At 41.2% G+C, this 13501-nt stretch overlaps 1 protein-coding gene across 2 annotated transcripts in view; it reads left to right on the forward strand.

Moving 5' to 3' along the window:
• The first annotated feature begins 322 nt into the window (after window positions 1-322).
• FGF12 (fibroblast growth factor 12) overlaps window positions 323-13501 on the forward strand; it is a 261257-nt gene continuing 248078 nt past the window's right edge. The window contains exon 1 of one of the 2 annotated variants that reach the window (XM_042955264.1): window positions 323-774. Coding sequence is in view for 1 of the 2 variants with exons in the window: in XM_042955263.1 (XP_042811197.1) it covers window positions 1342-1540 (199 nt within the window). In the remaining variant the exon portion in view is untranslated. Of the gene's footprint in view, window positions 1541-13501 lie in introns of both variants that reach the window. The other variant, XM_042955263.1, reaches the window with a different exon arrangement.

Below are 13501 nucleotides of genomic sequence, written 5' to 3' on the forward strand. Positions count from 1 at the left end.
CCGGCGGGTAATCCCCATCTGATCTGCTGCCTACGAGCTGCGGACGGCCGGGCCGCGCGAGCCTGGGGGGCCCGGGCACCGCGGCGATGACCTGATCCCGAGCCCGCCAGGGCGCCCCCTCCTTCCCTCTTCCCTCGCTCCCTCTGAGCCTGTGCAGAGACCGGCTCGGTGCGGCGGCCCCGGGCGGACCATGGCGGGGAGCTCCAGTTAAGGCGTGTGGGCGCCGAGCTGGAGAGGACACCTTCGGCATCGCTGCCTTTTGAGGGGGCTTATTTAAACTACTGAGTCATTCCAGATTTAGGATTCCCTAAATAATCACCAACTGTGCCCGTCTTGTGCCAGAAAGCGAGCAGAAAGAGAAAGAGCGCCCGCTCTTGGGACCCCGCGCATCCCGGCGCTCGCCTCTCGCGGGTTTCTCCCCGAGGGGTGCCTGGCCCTCGAGGATCTCCCTCCCTCCGTCCCTCCCTCTATCCCCGTCCCTCCTTCCCTCCCCCTCCCTCGCCTCCCGCTCTCTTCGCAGCGCTGCTGGTGGGGAGTCGCGCGCGCCGCAGCTGGAAACAGCTGCCCCCGCCCCGCGCCCCTACCCCGACTCCGGCTCACGGCTCCCACTTCGCGCCTCTCGGAATTCCAGAACTTCGGCGGCCGGCCCCTGGAGAACCGCAGCCGGGCGCGATGCATTCCGTAGACCTCACCCAGCCGGGACGGACCTCCTAATCTCCAGAACTGCGGGCCGCAGGGAGTTAAATTGCTGCCTTCCTCTCCTTCTCTCTGGCGGTTGGTGGCTTGTTTTCTAAAGGAACGTTTTATTCACTTTTTAGTATTTTCTACCGGGGGCACGCTACCCGCTTCGGTCCAGACTCTGCTTTGTAAACGGGTTTTATATGTATGTATGTGTAGATATACTTTGGACACCTTACAACGCTTGCGCCTCTCCAACGGGGGCACGGCTTGTTGTTTTGGACATCCTTCTTCCCCTTCCATTTGGTACTCTGAACGCAGTGTGACCAAACTCCCCACGGCCCCTCGGACGCGGATCGCCTTGGGGTGCAAGTTTGGGGTGCAAGAGTCTAGTTAACTGGAAGGCCTGGGACCGCCCCGCCCCCGCTGCCAGCGGTTGGGGAAGTTTACATCTGGATTCTCACACATTTTGTCGCCACTGCCCAGACTCTGACTAACCTTGTGGGCGTCGGGTTTTCGGTACTGCAGCCTCCTCAAATATTAGCACTGCCTCCCCGCGCCTGCCCTGTCCCTCCAGGCCGCCGAGGTCCTGCCCTCGCCCCGGTGGAGCGCGATCCCGAGGGCGCAGTGGAGCCCGGGGCCTGGGGCCCACGCTGAGCAGCTATGGCTGCGGCGATAGCCAGCTCCTTGATCCGGCAGAAGCGACAGGCGAGGGAGTCCAACAGCGACCGGGTGTCGGCCTCCAAGCGCCGCTCCAGCCCCAGCAAAGACGGGCGCTCCCTGTGCGAAAGGCACGTCCTCGGGGTATTCAGCAAAGTGCGCTTCTGCAGCGGCCGCAAGAGGCCCGTGAGGCGGAGACCAGGTCAGTAGAAGCCCAAGCAGTGGGCTCCCCAGAGCTGACACCCTACTCCCCTCTTTGCAGAGCACCTGGGGGCACCCACGGAAGGGAACCAGGATCTTCCTGTGCCATTCTGGCCCCCCTGCTCCCCTAATTTCCAGACGTCTCTTTTTCAATCACCCTCTATCAGTTAATAGCTTCTTGTCCCATATTCAGGAAAACACTTTATATCTTGAAGAAACCACGGTTTGACTAGGAGGAAAGCTATATGTGTGGATGCTCCTGGTCCCATATAGCCTGTCGAATTCTTGAGGGCAGCGACCATCTCATTCATTCATATTCCTCTCTCTCTCTCTCTCATCCATCCATGAATCGAGTGCTGACACTGCCTGCTGAGGACCTACATATAAATAAACCTTCTTCCCTGTATCTCCCATAACATTTAGCATAGTTCTGGACACAGACACTTAGACACCAGATGAACTTAAATTTATTCTTTTTCTAACTCTTCCTCCAGCAACACATGATATTGCATCTTTCAGACATTCCAATCAGTTCTCACCTCCCCACTTTCCCATATGCCCTTTCACTTCCTTTCACACAGACCTTTTTCTTATTCTCTTCCTCTGGCTACTCTCCTAGTTTCCCAGGGTTCTACTCATTAACTTTCCTGCCCTATTGTGCCCACCCTTTGTACACTCACAATTTCTTTTGGGACATTAAGGAAATAACATAGTATCTGCAGTTTGGCCTAAGGTAGTGTGAAGAAAACTTTAGACTTATCAGAGATTTTCTTATTAAGGCCTTTCTGAAGTTGATTCCCTTTGTCCCTAAACTCAAATGGTTGGTCTTTGATGGATCTTTATTATCAAAGGGAAATTGGATACCTTGATTTTCCAGGTGCTTACTCCCAGCTTAAACCAGGCCAGTTTGAGACAACAAATGCAGAATTGCCCAGATCTGTGCTTCCACCAGACTTTGTGGATCCTCAGGGTGTGGCCCGCTCTGTCATTTGCAATCCGCAGATACTCTCCCCTTATTGTGGACAACTGAAAAAAATTGTGGTCTAGAACGAAAGCTTGCTCTGTGATCAGTTGACTGGTTTAGGGTAGCATCTTTGCAACTCTGACGGTGATGTTTTCCTGGGTTCCAGAAATGAAACCCATGGGCTAGGGTCACGGGGGTGAGGAAGACATTTGGAAAGTCTGGACAGTGAGGCTCAGAATTAGTTTGGAAATTCAGGATTCAGTCTTGTGAAGAAGCCATCTCGTTTTCATTTCTCCTATGGATTTGCATGGCATGATTCACTCCACAGTGGACTCCTTTTCTTATTCTGTGATATTGATAAAATAGTAAATTTCAGGAGTAAACAAAACGATTGTGATCCTAAGGTGAGCACTACTAAAATCTCTGTTGTTTTACATACAATTAATATAGACTGTGAATGTCATAAACTGAAGATTTATATGAAAACAGAGTTCTATATTTACAGAGTATATAATTCATATTAGGGGAAAACAAAATCATTTGTATTGTGCAATGATCATTTGGGGGTTGTCTTCTCTGAGGGCTAATATGGTCTACAAGGAAATTCAAGTCTCTGAATTCAATGTGACTCTTACAGTTCAGTCTTTGAAGTACATTCTCGTACTCTAGTTGGGATAAATGAATGATGCTTGTGAATAGATCCTACTCAGCCTCCTCAGTTCTAAACGAGGCAGTAAAAATGATAGGTGGATGATATTTGTGAATGGATAAGCTAAACTCACCTGATCCTTGTGGAAGTTGATTTGGAGATGAACAATTTGCATGGCTGAATTTTTACGTGGGGGAAATTGCTTCCTGTGGCCCTTTCCTTGGCATCTCATTAGAAAATAGAATATGAGGGAATTGCTGAGTTTATTGTTTTCTTTAGTGTTTATTTAATCCGCTTCTCTTTCTCATTTACTTAGTGTATGTCTTGGCAGAGAGGATCCTGGCTGGTGACTTCCTTTAGCTAAAGTCTCACAGTAATAATCTGGCAGAGAGATGACAGGCCCAGTTAAGACATGCCCAGTGCAAGGCCCACATGCATGTATCTGTACACCATGGACTTCAGTTTGGTCTGCAGCTTAGCTTAGAAGAATGGAGTGTGGGGTGTGGAAAAAGATTTGGAAAGATGATAGTGTGCTATTATCGTTACTAACAAAGCCAAATAATTAGTCTGTTGATTTGCTGTCAGCAACCATGATTCACATAGCATGGGATGAGCCTATTTATAGAGAGATAGCACCTTCCACATCTCAATTCCAGGGAGATTCTTTTACTGGATTAGGAGGGAGTTGCTAAACACCAAGAAGAAAAGCTATTTGAGGGAATATGTTTTATAAGCATTTGATGTTACCTTCACTTAATATTTGAGTTTTATTCTTCAAATCACTTGCCCTTCTAAGTCATATCCTTATGAAACTATAAACTGAGGCACAAATGGTAATCAAAAGGTGAAACGGAATAACTTGTCCTGATAAAGAATTCCTACTCTGAACTTCTGTAATTGAGACACATGTTCCATTGACCAGACTTTCCAAAGGAATGAGGCTGAGGCAGTGAAACTATGTCACATGTTGGATGAGACAGGCCACGGTTGTATTTCTGATCTCAGGGCTGACTTATTGAGTGTCTCTCACTTTCTTGTCTTAGTTCACCAAATTCTGACATGTATAAGGTTGAAAGTTTATAAACACAGTGGAAAACTGAAATTAAATGGCAAAGGTTTCAGATTTTAAAATCATGATATTGCCAGTTAAAACGAGAAGTCAAAGAACAGGACCTCTCATCGTGAAATTCCAGTGCCATAGTGCACATCAGATGCTTAATAATGCTATCCTGGGAGCACAGTGTGATGGCTTGCCCTGGGACTGTACAGCACAATCCTTATTTAGATGAGAAATCCTAGAATCAGAGCAAGTTGGTGGTCTATGGAAGGTTACATAGCTAGATTGTGGCAAAATTGGGACTAGAACTAGATCCAGTTGATTTTTCTTGTCCGTGCTCCTCACAACACAACACTGAAAAAAGCAGTATAAAAAACGGGGTGTTCTCTATTAAAGAGGGAAGTAATTGTATAGATTTTGCATTTATGCTTACCATTAGGGATTGCTGCTGCTGCTGTTTTTGTTGTTGTTATTATTATTATTATTATTATTATTATTATTATTTTGTAATTAGAACATGAAGAGTGCAGAATACAGGAGGTACCATGCATTATACAATAAATCCATTAGTGAAGATGTGCAGACAGCACAGGAGTACTTAGCCCTTTAGGCACTGGTATTGTAGCTCTTTGAAAATGAGATGTTGCAGACCTTGACCTGGCAAGTTGGCTGAGGTCATTGAACCATAAAAAGCCTTTAGAACATTTCTGTTTGTGTACCTGTTAATTAGGAAAGGAGCATTCTTATGTTATTATTTAAGTCATTATTTATGGGTGAAATACCTGTCTGAGCGAGGCCTGCTAAAATTTTTGCTTAGATGATGATTTGGTGCATCTAGGCTATGACTACATCCATGTGAATTGCATAGCTTATTAATTTCCAACATTTGTTCTACTTTTGAGTAGAAACACCTGTACAATTGGTGGACTCCCAAAACATTTATGTTTTGACTCTAAAGTCACTGCAGGTAGTGGATAGCATTTACAATCAAGAAGGGAAAAATGTTTGTTGACCCTCTGACTGTGGGAGAGGCCATGAACCTTGGAGGTCATTCCTGTCACTCTTTCAGTTTTCAAATGAGAGCCCTCTGGAAGGAATAGAGTGATGAGAAAAGTCTTGATCACGTATTTTAAGAGATTTTTTTTTTGTTTTTATTATTTTTCTATGTCATTTAATTCCTTCCTTTAAACCAGAGCATTAAGAAAAATCAGCAATCAGGAAAAATTCCTCGTCTGAAAATATTAGATATTTTTCATGTCTTAAGTATTTGGTTTTATAGGCCCCTCCCTTTTGAAGATGATATAGTATATTTATACTGAGTGGATAAAATGAATCAAGTAAGTGATTATAATTTTTGCTAAATTTTGTTGCCTTTTGTTTGTCTTATTTTTGAGTCCTTATTTCTGCTTTTCTAAAAATTGTGTGTATTCAAAATATTTTAGTATCCTTCCAACTTGTTTTGGTAGATGTATAGAATTTAATAGCACACTCATTCAACATTTTACTATCAAATACATTCTTTTACATAGATGAAGAAGACATTACAGAAAATAGAAACTTCAGCAAGAAAATTGATGAGAAAGGGGAAATAATGCTTAATCATGGGATCTATGGAACATAAATTAGATTTTTATAAATTGAAATACTTTTGGTCAATATATAGATCAAAAATAGTTTCATATGACAGGTGATATTTTACATTTATAGCAAGTACTTTTATTGTATTTTCTTTTTTAAAAGTCTTACTCCTATCTCAACTACAGAATCAGCCTAATTAAATGATATTTGGCTTGATGTCTACTAAAAAAATAAAAAAAGCAAAGAAGCTTTTCACTTCAGAAACCCGCCGGAGGGTTTAAACTGAAATTTTGAATGTTTTTTTTTTAATCCTATTTTCTCTAAAGCAATGCATTCTCATCGATAAATTAAGTTTCCATTGTAAGAACATTTTAAAATAGCAGGTACTGTGATCTCTTAATTTCTTTCATCCCACAGAGATCTCATCAAACCATAACTCAGGATTAAATCTTTAAAGTTTTAATGAAGTTGATATTTTTGAATAGAATTAGAAAAACAATTTGCAGGAAATGAGGCAGTTTCTATATGTAGAAAAAAAGTACAGGTCTTCCTAGTATAGCACCACATTGCTTCTGTTCCTGGTGAGAGCATCTTTGTGTGTGGATACTACAGTGTGGATTTGGTTTGGGGAATTTGTTAATAGTGATTACTTTTTCTTGTCTCTTCCTTGCATGCTTCATCAAAATGTGTTTGCTATTGACTTTCCATCCTAGAATTATTTTAGATTTTATGAGGACTCTCAAAGACAGCCTCATTAGAGGGGGCCCAGTTCATTTACTACATTTTGCATTCTAATGGTCTACGCAGCAAACTAGAAAACTTTACTTGTTTAAAGAAAGATGCACCGTATAGAAAGGACTCTCATTTCAAGGCCACCTTCTATGCGTCTGTAAAAAGGAGAGCCTTAGATACAAAATGCCTATAAATTAATCATATATAATAATAACTTTTAATAACAATTAACTTGACTATATGACTTAAGAATTTACAGAATTTCTTCACAGCTTTTCCCCCTTTTATTCTTTAGAGCAATCCACTGATATGGGCAGCCCTATCTTTGTGATCAGAAAGCTATGCTTCAGAGTGGCAGGGAGACTTGTTCAGGTTCATGGAGTGAGGAAGTGGCTAAGCTGTCACATGACCCCCACCCCCTACACTGCAGGCATCTGCCCTTATCTTCTACTAAGTTGAGCTAAGAAGACTGAATGTGAATAACTCAATTTGATTTGAAGCTGGGAAATTCTTGTTGGGTGAATCAGATGAAGAGTTCAAGGACATGTGGAGTGTGATGACAGGTTTGTTTTGCTCTGTGTGTGACCTAGAGCCCCTAGGGGGGATCTCTAGTGAGGATGAGGCATGAATTAGAAAGACTGGTGGCTGGGTTGATGGGTGCTGGTCCTAGGCTCCTGGCTAAGGTGTCCCTCTCTGCATGCCAGGAGCCTCAGAGATGTCAAGTATGCCACTTGGGGCACCCAGGCCTCATGGGGAGACGTGGGTCCAGAGGGATGGGCTTTCTTGACTATAAGCATAAACAATTATTTCAGATGTTTACAAATGTGAAGAGATTAATATCAAGGTCAGGATTTAGTCTTCCTGTTTTTTTTTTTTTCCTTTTACTCTTTTCTTTTATTTTCTTCTCTTTTCTTTTCTGTTTAACTGATGGTAAAGCAGAGTAATTAAGTACATGGATTTTGGTGTGGGATCTGCATTCAAATACTGGATATTCTGGATATATTATTTGTAAGAACAGTAGGCACCTTTCTTATTATCTTGAAAGCCTCGGTTTGCTGATTTATAAATGAAGATATGATCTCTAACATTTAGGCAGGAAACATTTCCCTGAGGAAGAGTCATTTAAACTGAGTTCTGAAGGATGGGGCAGGCAAAGGGGAGTGGAAGAATATTCAAGGCAGAAGAGAACAACTTTTGTGCAAATTGAGGTTGGAGGGAGTTGAAGTGTAGATCGAATAACGTGAGCAAAGGTACAGGTAATGTTGGAAAGTGTGGCAAGGGCTGAGTTGTGAGGGATTTTGTATTTTAATCTAGGATCCATAAAAAGTCAGAAATAGGGGATGATATAATATGACTTGCATAGTTAAATGGACGCTCTGGCTTTGGAGAAGAGAACGGATTGTAGGATAGCCAGAGTAGAAGCTAAGGCATCATAAGAAGGCTAGGGCATAAGTCTGGGTCAGCAGTTCTCAAAGTGTGGTACAGAGGCCCTAGGAGCTCCTTGAAAACCATTCATTGGGCCTATGTAGTCAAAACTGTTTTCATAATAACATGTCCTTAATACTAATTATTTACTTTTTTCATTCATTCTGTTACAAGTGTCCAGTGGAGTTTTCCAGAGATTATATAGTATATCCACAATCATCTGGAAGGGCTGTTAAAATTTTCCTCCCTTTTCAACCATGTATCTTTGTGAGGCCAGGTTATCTTTATGTACTTCAACCACAACAACATATTTCAAGAGATTCAATGCAGAAGCAAGTTTAAGAATCCAGCTGATTTGTATTAAGCCAGGCATTAGAAAGATTTGCAAGCATGAAAACTACTTTTTTTTTAGAAATTTTTGTTTTGGAAATTGTAGATATATTTTATTAAAACATATCATGTTATTAATATTTAATAGGCTTATTGTTATTTTTAATCAATATTTGAAAATTTTTGTTGTAAGTTCTAAACATGGTAAATTTTGAATGACATAAGTCACATAAACAGAAGCTTTTTTGGGATTCAATAGTTTTTAGAGGTCTTAAAAGAGTCCTGAGATGAACAAATTTGAGAACCATTGGCCTAGGCTATAGCTCATGTTGACCTGAGGCATTCTGGCAGTCGCCATGGTTATGAAAAAAGGAGGGGGAGGTGGAATGAACAGAGCCTGATAATAGGGAGGTCTGAATCAAGAGCAGGTAAGGTGCCTGGATGATACCTGGCTGAACAATTCAGTAGTGAGTGGGCACTTAGTTCAGATGGAGGGGAGCTGGGGAGGAGCAGGGTTGATGTGCATTGAGTACTACTATTCCCAAACTACAAAGCACTATGGGATGCTAGGGTGAAAATTTGAGTAATGGTATTATTTATTATTTAATAGTTTTATACTATGATGAAGATCCTGATTACCCATCTGTATAAGGCTATCTACTTTATTCTTGAATTCTCACAGAAACATTTTAGAATACTTACTCTCCACCACTGATGATCTAGGGCCTTGCTTGCAAGGGTAATCCTATAAGCAAATACATTTCAGGCAGAGAAAAATATTAAAGAAAGTAGAAAACCTTCATAATTTTTCTAACCTTTTAAAATTGAAACAAAATGTTTAGTATCTAATTGGCGCTCAAAGACATTTAACCTGGTTCAGTCCTAAATATGTCCTGAATATGGTTTTCATTATGTGTGGCACCTCGGTGGATTTCATATGTGAGTTTAGACCAAGTTCATTGGTCTTTGTAAAATCAAGTGAGTTTGAAAAGATAAACTTTGTAAAGTCTTCCTTATTTTACCTGCCCAAAGTTAGTCATTTCATTAGTTTTTGGTATTTATATATCCCCTGGCTCCCTGCTTCTAATCATACTGTTGTTAATGTCTCTTAATTGGAGTTTAAGTGTTTACAATCTTTTTAAATGACTTTTCAGGGGTCATTTAGAGTAGAGAGAGCCCTAAGGCCTAAGACCAAACTTGGTTTCCTAGAGGAGAATGACATGAGACAAATAGGATCTGTGATCCAATCACAAAATGTTAGAGTTTAGAGATTATATAGGCCAGCAGTTCTCAAAGTAGCTGCAAAATGAAATCACCTGTGAGTTTTTAAAGTGTGCTAATGCTGTACCCGGAAAATCTGACTTAATGTGTCTACTCTGGGGCCCAGACATCAGTCATGAGTTTTGTTTGCTGGTTTTGAACTTCCTAGGTGATTCTGCAGGGCAGCCAGGGTTCAGAGCCACCAACGATTCCAGTACCATCCTTTCATATCTTACGGCCCTCAAACAAACAAGCAAAAATGGTTATTTTATTCATTAATGCCTTCAGGAACATATTCATAACCCCTAGAAACTATGTACACTATGTTAAATTATTACGATGATCCTTTCTTTTTGCTTACTGCTGAATCTTTCAAGTGTTCAATGGTGTCCAGAATCTGAGCCACGTAAATGTGGTCTGTGTGTGCTTCTTCTTTCTGACCAACATGTGAGTTCCTTAAGATAGGAGCTGTGCACCGTTCCTTAGTATTTCTCAGTGCCTAGCATCCTGCCCGTGTTGCTGCAGTTCCTCAATGGCTGTTAAAGAAGTGAGGAAATGACATACCTACTCACTGAATCTTACCTTTACAGCAAGCCCCAGAGGAAGAGGGTTGCTCACTGCTATGTCCAGTTGTCTCACAAGGATGCTGATGCCATCTTGGGGCTCCTCACATTCATGAATCCAGTTAGAAGTATGTAGATTATGAGTTTCAACTGAGGTTTGTTTGTCCTAGTCTTTTTTTTTTTTTCCGCACTCTGCCAGCACTGGAAATGGACCCATTTATTTCTTTTCTTTTCTTTTCTTTTCTTTTCTTTTCTTTTCTTTTCTTTTCTTTTCTTTTCTCTCTTCTCTTCTCTTCTTTTCTTTTTTAAAGCTCTTTATTTTTAAGTAATCTGTACACCCAATGTCGGGCTCAAACTCACAACCCTGAGATCAAGAGTCGTATGCTCCATCAACTGGGCCAGCCAGGTGCCCCTGGGCCTGTTTCGTTCTTTGAAAAAACAAGGAAACTCTATTAAAGGACATCTAAGGGCCTTATTTTAGCTTACGAAGTCATTAAATAGCTCCCCTCCCCGCAGGAGAAACACTCATGAATGAGGACATGACATATTCATCTGCTCCCTGCTTTTTACTTACACAGGACTTATAAAAACTATTTTCCTAGTGTGCTATTTAGGATATTCCTAACTGCATCCCATGTTTTAATTACTTGTAATGTGCTATTAAACATATCTTTGTCAAAGGTATTGGTCTTTATTTCTTTTGACCCCAATTTAGTCCCATCGTGTTCTTCAAGGATTACAAATTAAATCCAGTGCACTGTAGTGTTTAAGATTTTTTTAAACCTAAGGTCAAAAAGGGGATTGAAATGAAGTATGAAAGATTCAGGAGAGAAAAACTATGAGCTTGTATAAGTTATTATAAAAAATAAAAAAATAAAAATTTCCAGAAGGTATTTTTTTTATGGCTACTGGTGATTGAATGTTTTATTTTAATTTGGGGAATTCAAAAGATGACCCAGATCACCTTCACAATGCCCTAGAATCAGATAATACTCCTCAAATAATTAAGAACCAAGGGCAAAATTTAAGAAAGTACCAAAAGTAGGGTTCTATATTCAAATTACCTGGTTAGAATAAGTGTCAGATTCTGTTTCTAGGCACATAGAGCTAGCTGAGCTGTCTATATAATATCTATCCCATATGTGATATTTTGTTGGGGAGAAGACTTTAAGAAAAGACAGCCACCCAGAGTACCCGGGTGGCTCAGTCAGTTAAGTGCCTGACTCTTGATTTAGGATCAGGTGACGATCTCATGGTTTATGAGTTCTAGCCCAGAGTTGGGCTCCACACTGACAATGAGGAGCCTGTTTGGGATTCTCTCTCTCCCTCTCTCCTTCCCTCTCCTCCACTCCTGCTTGCTCTCCCTCTCTGTCTGTCAAAATAAATAAATAAACATGAAAAAAAATTAAAGAAAAAAAAAAGAAAAGACAGCTACCGAAAATCACATAAAGAGGTTGGAACAGAAAATGTTAGTCGTGTCTAAGTAATAAAAATGATAACAAATGAGGAGGATCTCAAATATCAAGGAAACCCAGATTTCTCACTATGGAGAGAGTTAAAGCTACATGGTCCTGCTTGACTGTTTCAAGAAAGACTGCAGTGGGATTTTGCATGCAGTGGGACTGTAGCCATGAGGTGAAGTGTTGAATGGCATATGAGGTGATGATGGTCCAGAAGCTCAGAATTCTAGGAAAGGAAGTCCTGTTGATAGAAACCCAGGCTTCCTCTGTAGTCCTTTCCTAATGGGGTATCCCTCAAAGATGTTGGAGGAGATGTATTTTCTCTTCAGGAGAGGGCTCCTGTTTGCCTCCTTGCTGACCCTCTCTTTCCCTGACAGGTCCCAGAACCATTATCATTTGTAGCTTTTGCCCAGGAAAGTAGTCATCAGCATCGTGGCTGGGCTCCTTTCACATTTCACAGCTCTGGTATCTTGAGAGGTTTGACTACACTTCCCTCTCCACCTATAAGCCATGAGAAAAACAGCGCCAAGAATGAAACTCAGTTTGAAATCATGCTTCTTTAGTTTTTCCACAAAATGTCCTTCTTTGAAGCTCCTGAGCTGTATTTTCTGGTTTACTACATGGATTCTTGAGTTAGAGTTTTATTCATTATAGTTCTGCTAATGGGGCTACCATCTTGGTTTGGAACCTGAAGATAAAGGTTCCTTGGACCACTTTTTATTTTCACCCAAACCAGAGTCCTGCCCACTCTCTTTCTCATGCTGAGCAAACACATTCAGTCCAAAGCTTGTTTCCATGGAGCTGTTGGGTACATACCCTGCAAGGGCTGGAGAGCAGCAAGGTTCATGTATCTTGGTTCGGTATTTGAATCCAGGAAATGCCTGAAATTTTGATTAAAAACTCTTGTTAGAATTGGCACTTTGTTGGGGCACCTGGGTGGCTCAGTTGGTTAAGTGTCCAACTTCAGCTCAGGTCACGATCTCACAATTTGTGAGTTTGAATCCGTGTTGGACTCTATGCTGACAGCTTGGAGTCTGGAGCCTGTTTCAGATTCTGTGTCTCCCTCTCTCTCTCTGCTGCTCCCCTGCTCACACTCTGTCTGTCTGTCTCTCTCAAAAATAAATAAACATGAAAAAATTGGCAATTTGATACTTTGTCTCATGCCATTACACAACTGCATTTGAGGATGAGTATCTGTGACATCTGCCTTGATGATGAGGGTCAATCTAATGGGGTATACAACTTAAAGTGTTAGTAGGTTTGAATTGGAAAACATCAGAGCTCGTTACAATCACCCACCTCACAGAGGAGGGAACTAAGACTCTGAAGGGGTAAGTTAGGTTACACAACTACGAAAGGCAGTGAGTACTGAAACTCAGCAGAGTACTGAAACTCAGCGTAAGCCTATGCCTTACTGTCTCCTGGGGGATATTGCCAATGCTAGTAGAAAGATCTATCCACCTATTCTTTGTCTTGAGCAATTCTAATGTGAGTGGTTGTTTTTAAATATCTATAGTCAAGTTATATTGCCAAACACCTTTCTAACATCTGTTTGCCATGGACTTGGGCACGGGATATAGCAATATGAGGAAGACCCTGTCCTTTTCCTTTAGGGAAATATATAATTAAGATTTGTTTACTCTGCCTAAATTTGTTCCAAGTAGTTTTGTTGTGTTCTTTTGGACAGTTTCTCCTTTAATGTCTATATTTCAAGAAAAATAACAATGTTCCTTAATTTAAAAAGTTAGCCACAATCTGTCTTTTAAAAATGCTTTGTGTGGGTTCAAAGCCTGGCCAAAGGCATACTGTTTTATTTATATAATGACAACATGAATGAACTGCACAATCAAGGTTTTTTCTTCATCCCTCCACACACAGTGCTCTGGTCAACTCCGACGTTGTTGACCTTCCTGGAACAGTTGCCACATCTATCCATTTAAGTTC

This window comes from Panthera leo, chromosome C2 (genome assembly GCF_018350215.1).
Source record: "Panthera leo isolate Ple1 chromosome C2, P.leo_Ple1_pat1.1, whole genome shotgun sequence".
Taxonomy (NCBI): Eukaryota; Metazoa; Chordata; class Mammalia; order Carnivora; family Felidae; genus Panthera; species Panthera leo.